General features: G+C 38.1%; 1 protein-coding gene across 1 annotated transcript in view; it reads left to right on the forward strand.

Moving 5' to 3' along the window:
* cd276 (CD276 molecule) overlaps positions 1-21,230 on the forward strand; it is a 74,251-nt gene that overhangs the window by 9,970 nt on the left and 43,051 nt on the right. Inside the window, exons 2-3 of the mRNA XM_059564314.1 lie at positions 954-1,301; positions 5,414-5,710. Coding sequence (XP_059420297.1) covers positions 954-1,301; positions 5,414-5,710 — 645 coding nt within the window. The remainder of the gene's footprint in view (positions 1-953; positions 1,302-5,413; positions 5,711-21,230) is intronic.

Here is a 21,230-nt window from a genome sequence, read left to right on the forward strand (position 1 = left end):
CAAACATGAAAAAACTAACTAATGTGATTTGAAGGCCTAAAAAAAGTCATGGAAATGAATAAATATTTTAAATCATGAATATTTGTGTAGTGAGTTTGTTTTCTAATCGTGCTTTTGATACAGAGCTGATACAATATTTTAAGGCTTGAATCAACTATTTCATTTAATGTATAATGTTAATTGTTAATGGATTTTCAATGTAAATAATTCTTAAAATAAATGTAAGCTTATATTATGTGTGTGTGTGTATATATATTATTTTTTCTCTCTCTATATATCTAATATCCAATCATTAGGCAAGAAATCATATTTTTTATATAAAAAATGTGATTGAGTTGAGTTTAATTTAATTTTTTAAATATTTTTTCTCAAGAAAGAAACACAAATAAATGCTTACAGTATTGCCAAAAATTATACACTCTGTGCACATTTTGTTAATAATTTTCAGTACAAATTTAGTGAAGTGCCTCGGGGGCATGAAACGATGCTTTGTGTAAGATAGGAATACGAAACTGTTTGATGATAATATTAACAACAATTATTTAAATGCAACAATTATTTGTATTCATTATGATGGGCATAACAAAGTACTGTAAAAAGCTTTTAACACTTCATTTTAGCGAACCACCAAAACTTTTAAAAGCTTACTTTTAAACATATGTTAACATTTGCTTTTCATTTTTCAAACCTATTTTATAAATGTTGTTTAATAAATATTTCAATTAAATATTCTAAATCAAATCACTTTTTTTTTCTGTCCTGACCAGACAAACCTTGACTTTTTTTGATATTTGCAGTCCAGTTTCTATAAAAGCTCTTTTTGCTCTGAGGAGGAGGTTTTGAGTTCTGAACTGTACAGTATGTTTTCATTCTTCATCAGGCTCTTTTATCTGACGAGATCAATGAATGTATGAGTCCTAATGTCTGTGCTCTCTCTGTGTGTGTCTCTGCAGCTCTTGACGTCCGTGTCCCAGAATCCCCTGCGGTGGCTCTGTTCGGGACGGATGCGGTCCTTAACTGCTCTTTCTCAGGCGTCTCAGAGTTTAATCTGTCTGACGTGAGTGTGTTCTGGCAGCTCTCGGACACCCAGCGCACCGTTCACAGCTTCTGGCAGAGCCGCGATCAGCTGATCGATCAGGAGGAGCGCTTCTCCAACCGCACAAGCCTGTTCCCAGACCAGCTTCCGGCCGGGAACGCCTCGCTGCTGCTGAGGAGAGTGCGTGTGTCCGATGAGGGAAGCTACTCGTGTTTCGTCAGGGTTCAGACGTACGGCAGAGGAGCCATGCTGATGCAGGTCGCAGGTAACCAGTCAGAGAGCTGCACCACAAACCACACAAAAGCTCTCCATGTCAATCTGTGTTAAAGTGTAATGTATTTCTGTGATGCTCCGCTGTATTTTCAGCATCATTCCTCCAGTCTTCACTGTCACATGATCTTCAGAAATCAGAATAAGTTATGCTGCACAATATTTTTGTGGAAACTGTGATGCATTTTATTTTTCTGGATTCACAGATGAATACAGTTAAAAAGAGCAGCATTTATTAGAAATATAAATCTTTTGGAACATAAAATGTCTTTACTGGCACTTTTGATCAATTTAAAGTGTTCTTGATTAATACAAGTATTCATTTATTAATTCTTAGGTATCTTAAACTTTTGAATAGTAGTAGTTCATCAGTTTTCACAGAAATATCAGAATGATTTCTGAAGATCATGTGACACTGAAGACTGGAGGAATGATGCTGAAAATACAGCGGAGCATCACAGGAATACATTACACTTTAACACAGATTCACACAGAAAACAGATGATTTAGATTAGAATAATATTTTACAATTTGACTGTATTTTTGATCAAATAAAGGCAGCCTTGGTGAGCAGAAAAGACTTTTAAAAACAATAATAATGATATTAATAATAATAATTGAAAAGCTCTGTCAGCAGAATTTGCAGTCAAAAATAATTGACCTTTTTCACTTATTTTATTTTTTAAGGGAAAAATCTCACTTACAGTAACTCACAGATTTTCATATTTTTTTATAGCATGAATTATTCAGTAATAATGGGAATTGTTTTCTTTGTGTTATAATACCTAAAAACCTCAATTAAATGTATTTAATTTAATAATCTTCATATAAAGTGGGTGTGTGTCTTCAGAAGTTTAGGATTAAAACACTTGATTTGTATGTTTACTTACATTTTATGAAGCTAATACTCTAATATGCTAATACGCTCAGGTTTCATTTCAAAATATTGTTGTAAAATATCAAAGAAATGCAATTACATTGCCTATTCATTTTTTTTTTATATCTTTCAAACATATTGGGAAATAAATAAATACATCTTTAAAAAATACAATAAAAATATAAACATTTACAGAGCAACCTGTAAATTGTACAGTATAAAAATGTAATTTACAAGCAAGAAAAGTGCAGTTTAAAAGAGTTGCAAAAAAGTTTGTTAAAAGAGGAAAACACAAAGAATCACAAAAAATTATTCACAAGCATCTTTTCCATAAGATGATGTATATCCCAATATACAGAAGAATAAACAGAAAACACTTCAATAATGCAATAAACTTTCATTAAACCACAGAAGATAAAACCCAAATGTGCAGAACTGATAACAAGACACATGTGAAGTGTCACGCACTGTAAATCATCATTTGCCTTTTTGTTTCTAAACCCAAAGCTGAAGACAAGAAGCTGAAATCATGATTACTGTACTTTATACTTCAACGGCTGATTATTGTTGGCCTTATATTTTTTTTATTACTAAATGTAACCATAACCGATTAAAAGAAATGTACCTACCAAGGTTCGGAGTCAACTTAATTTAACCTTTAACTCTAACCTGAGAATAATGAAGAACAGGTGTGAAATCTTCACTTGTGTTTCCAAGACGAGCGACTTTTGAGTGAGGAATTAATGACAGGATTTATCTGATCTGAGAGGTTTGACTTTTCTTAAATTAACAGCTGAGTCAGCACAGCGCACTAATTAAGATCCACAAAAATCTAATTTCCTAGTAATGTGTAAAGACAAAATAAATCTAAAACTAGTTAGCCTCACTAATTAGCTGGTGGTTTGCCTTATGTTTGCATTTTTAAAAATAAACTGAGGAACAAGTTGAACTCATTTGCCACAAACGTTGAGCTTAAGCCATATTGAACCCGAATCTAGAAGATCGTCTGTCTACAGAATCTGCTGCTCCTATAGAATACATATTATCAGATATTCATAACTGAGATATTATGCATATCAAAGCACTGCTATTATGTTCTGTATATATTATGTGCTTTATTGTAATCTGTGTAAGTGGTCGACCGATATATCGGCCGATATCTGGCATTTTTCAAATATCGGCATCGGCCGATACGTTTTTCTGCTTGGACGATGCGTTCAGTGCGGGACTTTTATTTACACACATGGGTCGACCACTAATCTGTGTTATTATGTGTGTGATTGATGTTGTTGCTCATCTTGAGGATTGTCATAAAATGCTTCTGAAGACACAATAATCATTAATATGCGACGATCAATATCCAGTCGTATTGATTGTTAGGATCTGCTGAGATTGATGGCGCGCAGCTGTAGCTATATGTGTTATTATTTTTATGGCTGAATGCACTCATTATTTATGATCTATAGATGGCATTTTCCCTTTCTCCTCTCTCTCTCTCTCTCTCAATGCATTGATTTAAGTGATATTAATGCTCCGCGACACAGAACTCCTGTCTTCTTCTGTTCGTCTAATGAAGATTAAACAAAAACAATCGTCTCTTTTTCACTCTTCTATATTATAATGCTTAATAATTATCAGCGGGATTGTTTTGTGCTCACATTCAGAGGAAGAACTACAGCGATTTCTTCTTGAGGAGATTTTCAATTAGCAGTGTGGAAATGTGTCATCTGTAATAGTTATGTTCTCATATATGGTTTCTGTGACACTTAAAGGACTAGTTCAGCTAAAAATGACCATTCGGTCATTTACGTTACAAACCTGTATGACTTAGTTTCTTCTGAAAGAAGGATGTTTTGAAGGATGTTAGTAACTAAGCAGATTTGGTAACCATTGACTTCCAAAGACACTTTCTCAAGCTATATAGAAGCTTATTATAGAAGCTATTATAGAAGCTCATATAAGTTTAAATGACATGAGAGTAAATGTCTTTTTCCTGAAAATGCTAGTTAATGTTATCACATTGGACTGAAGCTTGTGGATTTTCCTCAGACAGGATATAACAAATCCCAAAAAAAGTAAACATTTAAAATAGTATGTTCAGACAGTACTTCAAATTATGGATGAAATATATAATAAATATATATTTTGATCTGTGGGTCGGTCAGATGGACAGCAGCTAGAGGTTAAAGTCTTCTTGGCATCGGTTCTGATTGCTTCTTCTCCCATCGTCCCAGCACACAACTTTTGTGTTTGCTGAGTTGTGATTGGCTGTGGGAATAAGTGTGTCCCTCGGTGTGTGACTTCTTCATCTGCTCACCGGTTTCCCAGAAGCCTCTCTCCCTGCTGAGGAAGTGGGTGTCAGCAGATGATTTCCGTCTGATCTTGAGCCATGTGTGTTTTATGCTAAGCTCCTAGAATGTAATTAACAATTTAATGGGAATCACGTCGAGCCGGTCCCCAGGTGAACGCAGCGGTAGATCGCTCTGCTAAATACTTTAGTAGATTCAGCGGTTTTAGCTGCAGACTCATTGCCTTCCAGTGAAGCTCTTCGTTCTGACTCTGAAACACGGGGTTTGTGCCAATCTGATGAGTTTTCATTCAGCCAATCTGCTGCTTTTGTTCAGGCCAACGTGAAAAAATATATTTAAATAAAAATTCAAATAATTAATGTTTTTTATTATTCTTTTTAATTGTAAATATAATACAAATGTGTGTATATATACATAGTCAAACCAAAATTTATTCAGACACCTTTTTGTTCACAATTTATCTGCAAGAAAATGGTAATAAAATAACTGTCAAAACAAATTCATCTTGATAATGACTGATAACTCTTAAGCAAAGCATGGTCAGGTCAAAGTGTCTGAATAATTTAGTTTTACTGGTAGTCCACTATGTAGAATTTTTTGTTTAATTTGTCACAGTTTACTTTATTTTGCTCTCGTCACTTACATTCATGAACTATAATTTCATTAAATAATAATTAATTATATTTAAATAAAATATATTGAATTAAATCATAAATAATTATAATAAAAATGTGAATGTAAATATATAATATAATTAATTTATAATAATTTATAATTTTGACTTGTCTTAAACAATGGTTAAAATGTGAATTTTATCCTGATATACAACTCTGTTGTTGGCCAAGAATTGTATGCTTTTTTACACTATTTTAGTTTTTATTTGTATTTTGAAGTCACTCTCTCTCTCTCGGTTGATCACAGCTCCGTTCTCCAAGCCGCTGGTCACCTGGGGCCCAGAGTCAGCCCTGAAGCCCGGTGATGCGGTGGCCCTCAGCTGCGAGGCGTACGGAGGTTATCCTGAAGCACAGGTGCTGTGGCAGGACGGGGCCGGACGCAATCTGACCGACAACGTTATCGTCTCACAGGTGGCCAACGAGGAGGGTCTGTTCAGTGTGAAGAGCGTCCTGACGGTGATCCTGGAGCCCAACAGCACTTACAGCTGCAGACTGATCCACCCGCTGCTGGGAGAAGAAGGACAGGCGTCTGTCACCATCAGCGGTGAGTGACTCTTCTGAGACGACCAGTGTCTCTTTAGCACCACTGACACACTGCTACACTAATGCTGTTTCAATCAGTATCCATCTTCACATTTTCTGTTTTCATTTTAATTTGAGTAAAGTTTTGTCTTTTTTTGTGCATTTCAGTTTAAGTAGTTATATATATTATTTTTATTTTTTTAATACATTTTTATACAATTTTTGTTATGTTAGTGCATTTTAGTTAAGTTAAACTAAAATATTTTAGCATTTTTTAAACTTTTTAAAAAAATGTAATTTCTGTTTATTTTATTTTAAGTAACATTTTTTTAATGGTTTTAATTTTAGTTGTAGTTATTTTAGTGCATCAAGTTAAACTAAAAACTTGTTGCTGAAATAAAAGTTTTTTTTAAATAGATGTTTATATATTTTTTCAGTTAATGTTTATTTTATCTCAAGTACAAACATGTTTTTATTTATTTGTTTATGTTGTTATTATTATTTTTTAGTTTTAATTAACTGATTAATTTCCACTTCTGTTGACCTGAACATCTCACCTTCACACCTCTTCCTGTAGAACACAGAAGGCATTATTTAGTAGAATGTTCTTTTCCATTGGGCAAAAGTCAATAACTTTCACTCATCCTCACACAATCTGTCGTAGGGCTTTGCAGAACTTGTCTGTTGTGATACCTAAGGTTCCTCACTATGAAAAAGAGCAGCGTGAACATTCTGCTAAACATCTAAAAGGCTTAAAGGCAAAGCTTGAATGGGTCAAATGGTCATTTCTGGTTGCACTTTCCCTTTAAAATCCTCAATATTTTTACAATCGCTTCAGAAGTCAATTAAAATCTCCACTGCGAAGGTTTCCCTCGTCTGTTTCTCATTGCTGCTCAATGCCAAACCCAATTATTATTTGGTCCAGCTATGGTCCAATAGACTAGAGTCCTGCACGGGTTCCGGTACCCGACGGGTGACCCGCAAATTTGGCTGAAACGGGTGAAAAATATCCAACTCATCGGATACGGGTGCGGGTCAGACACAGGGGAAACACGGGTCTAAACATGGGTTCAAAACAGTCACGTGCAAACGTGCCTACGTTCCACTTAAAAAAAAAAATTGCGCGAACGACTGCATGAGTCATTAGTTAACAGACGGAAAAGATCAGCCAGCAGTTTTTTTTTTTCCGTTATTTTTGTTTTCCGTTTATATATATATACAGCTCAACTAACGTGATCTTTGTAATGTATTTGACAATCGGAATATCAGATATTTCATTCCAGAGCTAACACATTTGTGAATATGGGCCTAATCTAGGCTATCCAGGGTTGTTGTTTTTTTTTTAATTGCATCTGAAAATGACTTTGTGCAGCTCATTCACATGTGCGCTCTGGCGTAGATCCGCCTCTCGCGATGCTCAGCTGTGAACCGTTCGACTTGAAGCACAACCTCAGACGGTGGTATGATTCGCTCTTGTTGTTCTGTTTTCTTTCAGGATCAAAAATACAACAAATGAAAGCGTTTATCTGTATTTCGACTGATGAGAACTATGCATATCCATTCATAAATCAGTCAATTTTGTATTTTATTATGAGACGAATATCTTTTAAAAAGAGTTTTCCATAAAACAAAACTTAATGAAATCATGTTTTACCAAAAACAGCGCTGTTACTAGGAGGGCGCCAGCGCCTCTGCCTCGCGAGTGGATGGTAGCCCTGAAGACGCCTAGCAATGATATACCTTTAGTGGTAGTATACCTTTAGTTAAGTTATACCTTAAGAGTCTTCGTATCGCGTTAAGAGACAATGTTATCAGGAAACGCAGCCCAGGTATGATGCGTTTCATGCATAATGGAGATTCCAGAGCGCTCTTCTTTGGTCAGAACCATGGATAGCGACTGCGGATAGATCTGTCCTATACACCGAAACTTTTAACAATGCAACAAAATATTTAAAGAGCATCAAGCTATTAAAATCTATATTAGGTATACGCACAGATAATATAACAGTATAGGCTATATTAGTCAATAATTGTATTAGGTTAAGCAGTGATTGGATTATCGTTTTTTATTTTTTTTATTTTACGTTTTTAATTTAAGGCCCACCCACTATTGGTCTGTCCCATCCAAAACTGTAATCCTGGCGCCGTGCCTGAGCTGTGCTTAACGCCCACAGACGTGAGGTGAATCAGACAGATGCTGTCCTGTACTGTCTGAAATTGCTAACTCTGTGGCGAAGCATGTGCAAAACAGATTTAACTAATCATGAAGTCAATCAGGATACATAACACGGCCTACTATAGGCCTACACCCAAAATTGTCTGATGTAGGCTAGACGAAATTGCGTGACTCAGTTTTGTGGTAACGTTAGCCATGTTCTTTATGTACCGGCTTTTTGACAGCTTCGGCTGAGGTTGTCCTTGTGTTAATGCCAAAGGCTGTGTAATAACTTCTGTATGACCTGGCAATAAAATTGGAAAAAAGTGTGTCTAATGTGATTGGCTCAACTGATTTGATTTCGGGTGTGGGTCGGGTGCCGGTTCTATTTTAAGCGGTTCGGGTGTGGATTTTAATTAGTGCTGCTGTCGGAAAATGGGTCGGATGCGGTTTTAAGCAGCTCTTTGCAATAGACATCGCCGTCAGTTTTCTCTCATTGTTAAATGAGAAAGCAGATGATAATTTTACAGACTGCTTCTTTGAAATGGGAACAGGCCTTTTGTGCTTAGATAAAGACCGTTAGGAAGATGTTTCACTGCATGCTTACCTGTGTCTGTCCAGCCATCTCAGTGTATATGCACGGTTTAATGTACAATTCCAGTGAGATTTGAGATCAGTGAGATCCTGCCTGAGCCGTGCGTGGATCATCATGACTACTAACAAGCGTCAGGATCCGTGTGCGAGCCGAGTGATCACGCCGACCCTGTTTGATATGAAAATGTATTTGCATTTGTTTACAGCAGCTGCTGTATGCTCAACAACTTCGGTAATTAATATTGACCTAGCCCAGCTCCGTGCAGTTTGCTTGCTTGTTTCTCTACAGCAAACATCCCTGCAACCAGGATTCACTTTGACACAAACCCACAGCATTTAGAGCTCATCAGATTTAGAAACACTTCTGCATATGGATGAATTTCAGTAAATATGTATCGCAAAACCTGAAGAGTGTTTAAAGCTTCTGATCTTTAAAAAAAAAACATTCACAAAGTTATTGAATAGGAGACAAGTCTTTTGTATCTCAACAGGAGCTCAGAACGTCCTTCTAAGTGAGAGGTTTAGGTTTCTTTCACTGAAGAGAGAAAAATCTGTTTAGTATTCAAAAGGGAGAGGACGAGACTCTAACAAGCCCATTTAAAATGCACACACTTCTCTCCAAATTCCCAATGAAAAATTACAAAGTAATGCAGACGTGCCCCGAAATGAATGAGAAAGTTAGAGAAAAAGAGGAGTGGAATTAGACGTGTGTCAGAGCGTCTGTGAAGGTTCAGAAAGAGAACATGAAGTGCACGGATGCAGTCTGAGGTCAGAGAAACTTCATCTCAATCTCAGTTAGCTTCGTTCACTTCAGCCGCTCGTCGAAGCCACGGAGGAGTTTACGCTCTTGTATTCTGTGTACTGTATTTTTCAGACTATAAGTCGCACCTGAGTAGAAGTCGCATCAGTCCAAAAATACGTCATGATGAGGGGAAAAACATATATAAGTCGCACTGGACTATAAGTCGCATTTATTTAGAACCAAGAGAAAACACTACCGTCTACGGCCGCGAGAGGGCGCTCTATGTCTTCAGTGTAGACTACAGGAGGATTGAGCAGCATAGAGCGCCCTCTCGCGGCTGTAGACGGTAATGTTTTCTATTGGTTCATTTCTCTTTGTTTATTTCTCTCGGTTCATGTCAAATTAATTTTGATAAATAAGTCGCAACTGACTATAAGCCGCAGGACCAGCCAAACTATGAAAAAAAGTGCGACTTATAGTCCGGAAAATACGGTAATAACTGATCATCATGTTATCCAGCATTATTAGTGCAGCTCGTGTTTTAATGAAAGAAGTTCACATAGTGTTACAAATGTTTTATTATTTGTATTTATTAATTGTTGATAAAAAAAGTAAATATAAATATATTTAAAATTTAAATACAATCTAATGATTGAAAAAATGATTGAAAATTATTGAAAAAAAAATATATATAGTATATTTACATAATATTATTAAGATACTCTAAATATTTTACATCTGAATTTAATACATTTAAATATGATTTAATGTTAAAATTAATTATGATCGAAAAATTATGATGGAAAATGTATGGGAAATCTATCTCTCTCTCTCTCTCTCTCTCTCTCTCTATATATATATATATATAGAGAGAGAGAGAGAGAGAGAGAGAGAGAGATTTCCCATACATTTTCCATGTATATGGAGATCATAATTAATTTGAACATTAAGCTTTATTGATCAATTACACACCGATGAACTAGAAAGATCAAATCTTGTCGACCTCTGGTCTGAATAAACAGCTGATGACAGACTCCGCTCATGATTCTCACTGTTTCTCCAGCGCTGACTGTCATTTCGGCGCAATATCCATCCATGTGCACAGCTACAGTACCGCGGTGAGATGTGTGTGAATCCTGAGGCTCTGAGCTCTGCACAAACCCACCGTTATGTAAGGATGTTTCTCAGTTAATCTGCAGCTGTTGACCTTGAGCTTGTGTAAGAAAGAGCTGCAAACACTGAGAGAAAAACAGAACACTTACAGATGATGAGCAGACCTCTGACACCAGCGGCAGCTAATGAGTTAACACCACTGTTCCTCTGCCTGCTTCAGAATCTGGAGGATTCCTCGCTTGTTTTCAAACAGCTGATATCTCTGTCTGTACAATGGCCTCACTTTAAAAGTCCTTCAACATGTCAGCAGCTCGGAGAACGGAAAGGTGTGTGTGTGTTTCATAACAGAGAGGGGAAACCATCTCTGTTTGCTGCCACAGCATTCTGGGTAAAACCTGTGAGAGAAATACAGAAGGCGTCCGAGAGGCAGAGAGAAAGACTGCTGGAGTGAGTGAGTGAGTTGGGAGGGAGAAATGCTTAGAAATGTAGCCATGGTGATTTTGCAGTGAATAATGTAGCCATGGCGATGTTGCTGTGGCGACTGTCTAGCGTTGATGAACTGCTGATGATGTCACAACAGAAATGGTTATGGGATGTTGCAGCAAAAATCTTCGTCTCATTCCGCGATGTATTTTAACATGAGGTGTAGGACTTATAAACATTTCTTCACTCAGAAATTGATAATAAATGTAACAGATAATTACAAAGAAACCGCAAGTAACACTGAAGTAAACAGGAAATGCTGACAATTATTTGTTGTATTTTTTTTTTTAAATACATAAGTACATAATATTTTATTTAGATTTTCAGTGATTTCCAATGTTTACTTTGAATTTTCACTCAGAAATTGGTAGTAAATTTCACAAAGAATTACAAAGAAACCGCAAGTACCATTGAATTTAACATAACATTTTGAAGTAGAAAAATTGAAATAGTATTTCCCTGTAAAACATACTCCGTTATCTGTGTATTACTTGCAACTTATAAAAGAACCGATCCAGGATCTCATCCGGCTTTATGGTGAAACTGTGTACATTGCATTAAGCACTGCATTTTTTGTTTGTGTGCGTTTGCATTGTTTGCAAAAATGGTTCCGTGAATCGAGTGCTAAAACGATGCAGACAGTGTAAATAAACAGCGAGCACAATTCGTGGTGGTGAATTTCCCCCTCAGCATCAGCCTTTTCATAATCTCCTTCATTCTGTTTTCTTTGCCATCTTTCTCCTTCCACTGTTTTTCATCTCTTCTTTTCAATCTATATTTTACCTCCTCACACACTAAACACACGCCTCATATTTATGATCTACTTAATAACCCTTCAATGTTTGACTCTAGTGTTAGTGGAAGGATTACATTACTGTGTTTCTCTCGCTGTTATCATCTGGTCCTCCACTTTTCCCAGCAAATGTTGCCTTCTAAATTGCTGCCTGACAGAGCCAAGCCGAGCTCACAGTAGCCTAAAGATTCAAGTAAGCAGACCGAAAGAAAATGAGAGAGCGAAACAGAGAGGCGGACAAAGCAAGATAGAATGATAACGCAAGAATGAAACCCTTTATTAGTCCTTGTCTCCTGCTCTTCCTCACCGGTCTAATTTGAATGTAATTAGCACATGCATTGGTAGGAGAAACAGCAATCTAAATGAGAGTTGTTCAGTCCTGTCACAGACGCAAACAGCACTTTTGACAGTGAACACCAGCCTGATTGGCCTGGTCACGAGATCACGCTACTAAACATCCCAAACACACAGAGACACACAGCCTAGCTGAATACCACAAAACCTTATGCCAACACTGGATCTGTGTGTTCAGTCTGACAGTTTTAGTGAACAATACTATTGGGCAGCACTACGGTTTTCAACATTGATAATAATCAGAAATGTTTCTTGAGCTGCAAATCTGTGTATGAGAATGATATCTGAAGGATCACGTGACACTGACGACTGGAGTAATTATGCTTACATTGAGCCGCGCATCACAGAAATGACAGTTTAATAGATATAAAAAAAAAATTAAAATCACGGGAGATTTATAACGAGTGGTTCCCTGCATGATTACAGTACGAAGTTGCTGCAATAGAGCAGCTCTAATGCTATTAAATTACAGATGATGAACAAATAGAGCAAAAACATGAACAAAGTAACAAAAACTTGTAAAATATATTTTAATGGGCATAATTAAGTGTGAAAATAACCGAAGGATATACAGTTAAACCAAAAATGATTCAGAGACCAGATATAATTTATTTGTATGTTTTCACTAGTGGGTGCAGGACACTATAGTTCATGTATGTAAGTGAAGATAGCGAAATAAAATAAACTGTGACAAATTATACCCAAAAATCCTTCAAACAGTGGACTACCAGTAAAACTGATACAAATTTGCAACCAAAAATTATTCAGACCAAGTCTGGGGAAAAATGTAACTTCAGGTTTGCATGAACCCGGGATGACCGGTGTCTGAATAATTTTTGGTTTGACTGTATTTAATAAATTAAGTCAACCAGCTAACATTATACATACTTTTTGGTTTTTGTACTAGATATTTAAAAAAATTACAAATGCAATACAAATATCGGTGTCGGTACCCTGTATCGGCAAGTACCAAAAATAAAAGTATCGGTATCGGGCGAGTACTGGAAAAAGTGGTATCGGTGCATCCCTAGTACTTACACTAGTACTCTAAAACTCACATGAGCTCTCTAGAACTCACATGAGTACACCAGACCACTAGTACTCTTCAGCTGTGAGCGGTCTTTTCTCACCAGCCTTTAATTCTTGACTTTGTGACTAGAGCGTGTAATAAAATAACAAATGGGAGTGCCAAAACATGTCATACCTCTCATTAGATTAGCAGTTTGGCTGCTAATGGGACACGTGTCATTGGTAAAGGTGAGCGGCAAGTACTAGTTCTATAATCAGTCTATAATTGTAACGGATCATCTGTTCATTAAGCATTGTTTCTCGTTCAAGGACAGAGCGGTGGTCGTCATTTCCCTCATTATGCTTCTACTTTCTAAAAACGTGCTTTTACTTTGGCTATGATTTATATTTCCTATCAGAGAGATATTAAAAATTTGTTATTTTCATGTATCACCTGCTTTTTTGTGAACATCGGTTAAGTCTGTCTGTGTGTACATCTGTCTATGTGATGCTTTCTGTTAAATCCAGTTTTGAGTTTGCTTTCCTTCACCCTGTCATCTTCCTCAGCACAGCGATATAGAATCATATTAGTTTCAGCATTTTTAGGGAACACTAAACCAAGAATAGCATCCTAAAATGCCTAAACTATAAGCTCTGAAAGCTTCCTGTTCACTTCTTTACATCCTGTTCCTCCTGCAGCCTTTTGTTCTGGCCTGTGAAGAACTCTACATCATTGTCTGCTTGTGTGACACAATATTGTGTTTGTGCTTAATGTAGTTTCAGTTAGATTCATGGAAATGAAGTTGCTCTGAGATTAGCCAGTTCTTTCATTTTACTTCAGAGGCCAGAAGCTGGTAGGAAAGTTCGAAATAACACTTATACGCCAACCTGGTTTCAACCTCAAAATGATATAATGTTGTATTATTACCTAAATTATTATATTATTACAAATCATAAAATGAAATATTAGAAATTATATTTAAGAAAATATTTTATCAGCTTTTCCATCACAGAAAAAAAAGCAAAAAATGTGTGTGTATGTATATATATACAGGTGCATCTCAATAAATTAGAATGTCATGGAAAAGTAAATTTTTTCAGTAATTCAACTCAAATTGTGAAACTCATGTATTAAATAAATTCATTGCACACAGACTGAAGTAGTTTAAGTCGTTGGTTCTTGTAATTGTGATGATTTTGGCTCACATTTAACAAAAAACCCACCAATTCACCAATCCACCAATTGGTCAAATATTTGCATCATTGGTGAATAAAAGAGAAATTGATGAACACAAGACTTCATATGTGTATGTAGAAATATATATATATATATATATATATATATATATATGTATGTATGTATGTGTGTGTGTGTGTGTGTGTATATATGTGTGTGTGTGTGTGTATATATATATATATATATATATATATATATATATATATATATATACAGTACAGACCAAAAGTTTGGACACACCTTCTCATTCAAAGAGTTTTCTTTATTTTCATGACTATGAAAATTGTGGAGTCACACTGAAGGCATCAAGGGCTATTTGAGCAAGAAGGAGAGTGATGGGGTGCTGCGCCAGATGACCTGGCCTCCACAGTCACCGGACCTGAACCCAATCGAAATGGTTTAGGGGTGAGCTGGACCGCAGACAGAAGGCAAAAGGGCCAACAAGTGCTAAGCATCTCTCGGGGAACTCCTTCAAGACTGTTGAAGACCATTTCAGGTGACTACCTCTTGAAGCTCATCAAGAGAATGCCAAGAGTGTGCAAAGCAGTAATCAAAGCAAAAGGTGGCTACTTTGAAGAACCTACAATATGACATATTTTCAGTTGTTTCACACTTTTTTGTTATGTATATAATTCCATATATAATTCCACATGTGTTGATTCATAGTTTCGATGCCTTCAGTGTGACTCTACAATTTTCATAGTCATGAAAATAAAGAATAAACTCTTTGAATGAGAAGGTGTGTCCAAACTTTTGGTCTGTACTGTGTATAAATATTAAATCATAAATTTTATTTTATACTTCATTATTTATCTTTTATGTATTTAATATATTTTATATCCAATCCAATCCAATCCAATTTTATTTATATAGCACAATTTAAATAAACACATGGTTTCCAAAGTGCTGCACACAGAGATACAAATACAATAATAATAAATAACAACCAGAAGCATAATAATACAATGGACTCAATAGATAAAGTAACAAAATTTAAAATTAAACAACAAATAAATATAAAATCCTTAAGATAAAATAAATGAATGAAGTCAACTTCCTACTAGGTGTTAAAAGCCAAGGAAAAGAGGTGGGTCTTTAGGTGGGATTTAAAAACAGACAGAGAGGAGGCCTGTCTGATGTGCTGAGGCAAACTATTCCAAAGTTTTGGAGCTGCAACTGCGAAGGCACGATCCCCTCTGAGCTTCCGCTTTGTTTTAGGCTCTCTCAGGAGCAGCTGATCTGCTGACCTGAGAGACCGGGAAGGAGTATAAAATTGTACAAGCTCAGAGAGGTATAGCAGGGCAAGACCATTGCAGGATGTATCCATCTGTAGCCGAGAGATGGTCGACGCACTGACCCCCACATACAGTGCATTACAGTAATCCAGCCGAGTGGTTATGAAAGCATGGACTACTGTTTCAAAATGCTGTCTGGAAAGAATTGGTCTAATTTTGGCCAGCTGCCTCAGGTGAAAGAAACTTGATTTCACGACAGACCTGATCTGGCTCTCAAGTTTAAAATCGGGGTCCATCTTCACCCCAAGGTTTGTAATTGTTGGTTTCATGTACTGTGTTAGGGGACCAAGATCTGGCAGGGGGGTTCCAGTGGATCCATTAAAAAAACCATCACCTCTGTTTTATCATGATTAAAATTTAAAAAGTTAAAAGACATCCAGGCCTTGATGTCATCCAGACATTTCAGTAATGCAGTAACAGAGCTGGTGTCATTTTTCTTAAGAGGTACATAAATTTGGCTGTCGTCCGCATAACAGTGGAATAGAATCCCATGCTTCCTAATTATAGAGCCAAGCGGGAGTAGGTAAAGAGAGAAGAGGAGAGGGCCAAGCACTGAGCCCTGTGGGACCCCACATGAGAGGGGAGCAGAGGATGACACAAAACGTTCTATCAGCCAGGTACGACCTGAACCAATCCAATGCCACACCTCTAATACCCACCCACTGTTCCAGGCGAGAAATTAAGATCTCATGGTCTACTGTGTCGAAGGCAGCAGTTAAATCTAAAAGCACGAGAATCACAGAATCACCAGAGTCTGTAGCTAACAAGATATCATTAAAAACTCTTAAAAGTGCTGTTTCAGTGCTATGCAGAGATTTAAAACCAGATTGGAAAATCTTGAGAATATTTTGGTGTTCCAAAAAGGCCATTAATTGACCGTAAACTACTTTCTCGATGATTTTTGAAAAAAAAGGGAGTTTAGAGATGGGCCTGTAATTGGAAAAAACAGCAAGATCTAGCCCTGGTTTTTTAATCAGTGGCTGCACCACTGCATGTTTAAAATTCAAAGGGACCACACCTGAGAACAGACTACTGTTAATGACTGAGGTAACATAAGGACCTACAGTAGGGAAGATCTCCTTAAAAAATCGCGCAGGGACAGCATCATTTGGAGAACCTGAGGGCTTCATATGACCAACAATCTCCTGTACGAACGACAGCGTCACAGGCTCAAACTGGTTAAAAATAGCAGAGCAGGTGACAGAGATTGACGGGTCATACGCAGAGGGGGAAATTAAAGCCCTAGTAGAACAAACCTTGTTGATAAAAAAATGAAGAAAATTTTCACAAACAACAGGGGAGGACTCCATACTGACAGATTGTGGGTCGTTCAGGACAGAGCCAATAGTCTTGAACAAGATGCGAGGCTTGTGGCAGTTTGACACGATGATTTCCGACAAATATTTTCTTTTAGCAGGTTTCACAGTAATTTGATAGCGTCGCCAACAGTCCCTAAGCATTTCAAAAAACACCTGCAGTTTGTCCCTCTTCCACCGGCGCTCAGCTCTGCGACACTCACGTCTAATAGCCCGAGTTGCGTCATTCAACCAGGGCTCAGATCTGATTTTAGGCTGCCTGGTTTTTAATGGAGCCACAGTGTCTATTACATGCTTACAGGTGGAGTGAAACCATGAACTGAGCTCTTCAGTAGAGGAGACAGTCTCAGTAAAGACGCAGCTAAGATTGAAGGCAGTGGAGAACTGAGCGGCAGTGGAAGGGTTAATAATACGACAGCGCCGAACAGCAGCAGCAGATCTAACTGTAGTATTACAGGCAAGAGCAACCTCGAACAGAACGGGCATATGATCAGAGAAAGTTGCATCACATATCTCAAGATTAAGAACAGGCAGACCATAAGATAAAACAAGATCAAGTATGTGTCCGCGTTCTTGTGTAGGTCCGGACACAGACTGTACAAGATTAAAAGAATCAATAAGGTTTAAAAAATCCGCTGCCATTGGCTTATCAGGACAACATACATGAATATTAAAGTCACCGACAATAAGGACACGGTCATATTTAGGCATAATTTCAGCCAAAAAAACAGAGAATTCATTTATGAAGTCCTTGTTGTACCTCGGAGGTCGATAGACCATGGCACACAGTACGATGTGAGGGTGACCCAGCACAAATAAAGTGAGTTCAAAGCTGGTAAAAGAGGATGACGGAGATTGCATCTTACACTTATAAGAACTCTTAAAAAAAGTGGCTGTACCTCCACCTCGACCCGACATCCGAGGGGAGTTAAAATAACAGCAATCATGTGGTAATAGTTCAATGAGAGCGCTGGACTCACCAACAGTCATCCACGTCTCAGTCACGAAGAGAAAATCCAATTCTCTGGAAGTGAAGAGATCCTTTAGAATAAAAGTCTTGTTCGCTAGTGATCTAGCGTTCACCAGACCGAGTCTGGTAGGAACCTGTGGATCTGCGTTATCAGCTGTCCGGGGAAACCAACATATAGGGCGCAGGTTGCAGTGATTCACCCCGCGCCAGCGGGGGCGAGGAGAGCAGCGACCGCGGGTCTGAAACCCATCATCCGGGCCAACGACAGGTATCAGCCAGGGGTCGTCAGGTTCCAGTAAGCGCCGGGAAATAAGGCCGCCACGCACGCCTCCAAACTCGGTCCAAAGAGCAGAAAAAAGGTCCACCACAGAAGCCTTCAGCCTCACCAGCCGACCGCTACGTCTACCCCGACGTCTACGTCTACCCCGACGACGGGTGCACTTACGCCGAGGAAGCGGGTGCGGGAGGCGGCATAGGTGAGCAGGGATTCCCGCCAGGAACGGGATATATATATATACAATTTGCTTTCTGTACTGTGTGAGAGTTGGAGAAGCTACAGAGAGCAGAGCGGCTTCAGTGAACTGATAGCTGAGGTGATAATCACGATAATCCTGCTCTACTTTCAGCTGTTGTGTCGCTGTCTATCATGAGTATGAATACAGAAAGAAGGGACACTTTGAAGTTGACCCAAATGTGTTTGAAATCTGGAGCTCTTAGGCTGTGCTTTAATCCCTTTAATGATGTGTTCTGTTCTTTAATCTGACTCCAGGCTGCTGTATTTAACACTGGTCAGGAGGCCCACTGACCAGTGTCTGTGGGCCTCCTGATGTCTGACGTCTGATGTCTGACGGCCCACGCATTAGTGCGGGTGATTTCTGACCTCTCCGATCACGGGAAACACCTCTGTTTGTATAAACAAATCCTGACTCTGACTCATTGATCAATGCTGTTTGAGTGAATTCACAGCTGACGCTGGATTCTGACATTCACACATCACAGTTATGCCAGTCAGAAAAGAGTCACAGCATTTAACAGCATTACTGACTGTCATTTCCCCACTGGAAAGAAATACATGCATGCATGCAGTACATCATAACACATATAATAATACATGTGTAGACTCTTGGTGCAATATAATTTTTTGTATTTATTTTGTCTTTCTCTTTGGAGTGTTACAAGCTCTTGGTGCATGAAGAAGATCTGTAAAGTTGCAAAGACTGAAGTCTCAAACCCAAAGAGATATTCTTGATCAAAGTTAAGACTTGTCCACGCCCCCCTGAAACACCTCGTTTAAACACGCCCCCACGTCTCTACATCACTGTGTGGGAAGATTTGCATAACATTTATTATCACTGTTGCCATGTTGTGGAGTCGCTGTATGTTTCGTTGTGAAAAAGTTAAGACTTTTCCACGAGGTCACAACTAGAAATCAGTAGAGTTGAAGAGCTTGTTGTTTGTTGTTTCTCTGAACACAAATGCAGACACTGTTTCCTGAACCAGTAGCCTACAGTGTGTCTGTGGCACAAAGGCTGTTTCTATAAAGTTTGGCAGTTCAAACTTTGCAAGAACAGTCTGGTCTTCTGACTCCCAGTCTGTAAGTATGTCTTTTATATTTAAATAATGTGCCACAGATGATTCAAACACAAGTTTTGAGCAGTGTAGAGTAGAGCTTGTTGTTTGTTGTTTCTCTGAACACAAATGCAGAAATGGTTTTATGTTTATGCAGCGCGATACGCAACACAATGCATAAAAAGACAGTATAAGTCATTATAATCAGTAATTATGTCCCCACTGGATGAAACACGTGCCTCGTTTGTAATGTGTTTTATTGGTTTGGTCTCGTCTATGTCCGGATCGCGAACGAATCTTTCTATTTAGCCGGATCGAACCAGTTCACTAAATCGAACTGGATTGTTTGAAATGGTTGGCGTCTCCAGTATGCACTAATCAACAAATTACTTAAATTATTCGGATTATAGACGTGCTTTACACTCCCTCTGATGTGAAATAAACTGCATTTATTTCTAAAGTTTGATGTGCTAATCCATACTTTTTACCTGTAAGCCGGTAAACCCTTCCTATCGGTGTATTATAAACATTTTTCAAGCCCATCTCATCTCATGGACAGCACATCGTCTCCGTGTTGTGGTTGGTATCCTATAATGATTTGATGATCCATCTCTGTTTCCTCGTGAGCCGCTCTCATCTGGCTCATGTGAGCAGGAAATGTGTTGCATCACTCTTTTCCAACGAGGCAGGCGCTATCGAGGGTGTTTTGTAAAGCCATTAAAGATTTGCATCTGCTCCATTCATGCACTCATCTCACAGACGATCTGCTGCTGTAGTAAACACACACACACACACACACACACACACACACACACACACACACACACACACACACACACACACAGAGATCAGCTGGAAAACACTATCTGTATGGAGCACCATGTGTAGAAAAATAAAATAAAATGCACACCAATAAATGATTCAGTGAGGCAAATATATTTAAGTTATTTTTACACAGAAGACAACAACTATAAAAAAGAAAAAGAAAAAAAATGTCTGTACTCTTCATGGAAATAGTTCTGGAATTTTCATGATGTACTGAAAATTCTGTAAAAAATAAAAATAATAATAATGCATAGATCATTAATGCATAGACTGAGCCGTTGGTTTGCTGGCTCTAGAGATGAACTGAACACAGCAGTCCTTATTATGGGTGACTTAGTGTTCAGTCTAACTCACTTAGCACTGTTTTTAAGCCAGAATCCATAAATACTGCAGCAGGGTCACCAGCGGGCCAGAAAGTTAGAGCATCTCCGAGTTCAAAACTAATTTGTGAATGTGAAACACGGCCGCAGACGAGTGTCAGAATCCGTTGGCTTGAGCTGCAACCACTGAAAATGTGCTGCTTGCAGAAGAGCGGATTGTTAATAAGGAAATGAGTATATAAATAAATAAAGCGCTGTTTGTCTTGTTCTGAGCTAGTTACAGATGGAGGTCTGGAGGGGAAGGTGCTGATGGCCATTAGGTTTAATTGATGGTTTGGAGAATGAGAGCGAGAGAAGAGAATGAATGGAAATCAAGGCCTTCATCTTCACTGCTGTACAGAATAAACCAAACTCATCTGCATTTCAGCTCTGCTCACAAATCACCAAACACAAGTGCAAGAGTCCTTGAGAAAATCAAGTGTTTTTCTTAAGATGATTTGTGTTAAAGCTCAAACTCTCTCTGGTTTCTCTCCCACGCGCTCCTCTTTTACATATTTCAAGCTTCCAGGTTTTTGGGCTGAAACTGATCTCTTATTTCTGTGTGGAGCGTCCGTGGCTCAGCCGGACACCGATGCGATCCGAGCGTTTGTCCTGGAGCTCGTATCATGTGCGGCGTGGAGGAGCTCATTCTTACGCCTTTAATTAAACTGCCTTCAAAACACTAGTTAAAACACTTGTTTTTACTGTTGTGGTAAACTGATTGTGTGC

This window comes from Carassius carassius, chromosome 13, assembly GCF_963082965.1.
Source record: "Carassius carassius chromosome 13, fCarCar2.1, whole genome shotgun sequence".
NCBI lineage: Eukaryota > Metazoa > Chordata > Actinopteri > Cypriniformes > Cyprinidae > Carassius > Carassius carassius.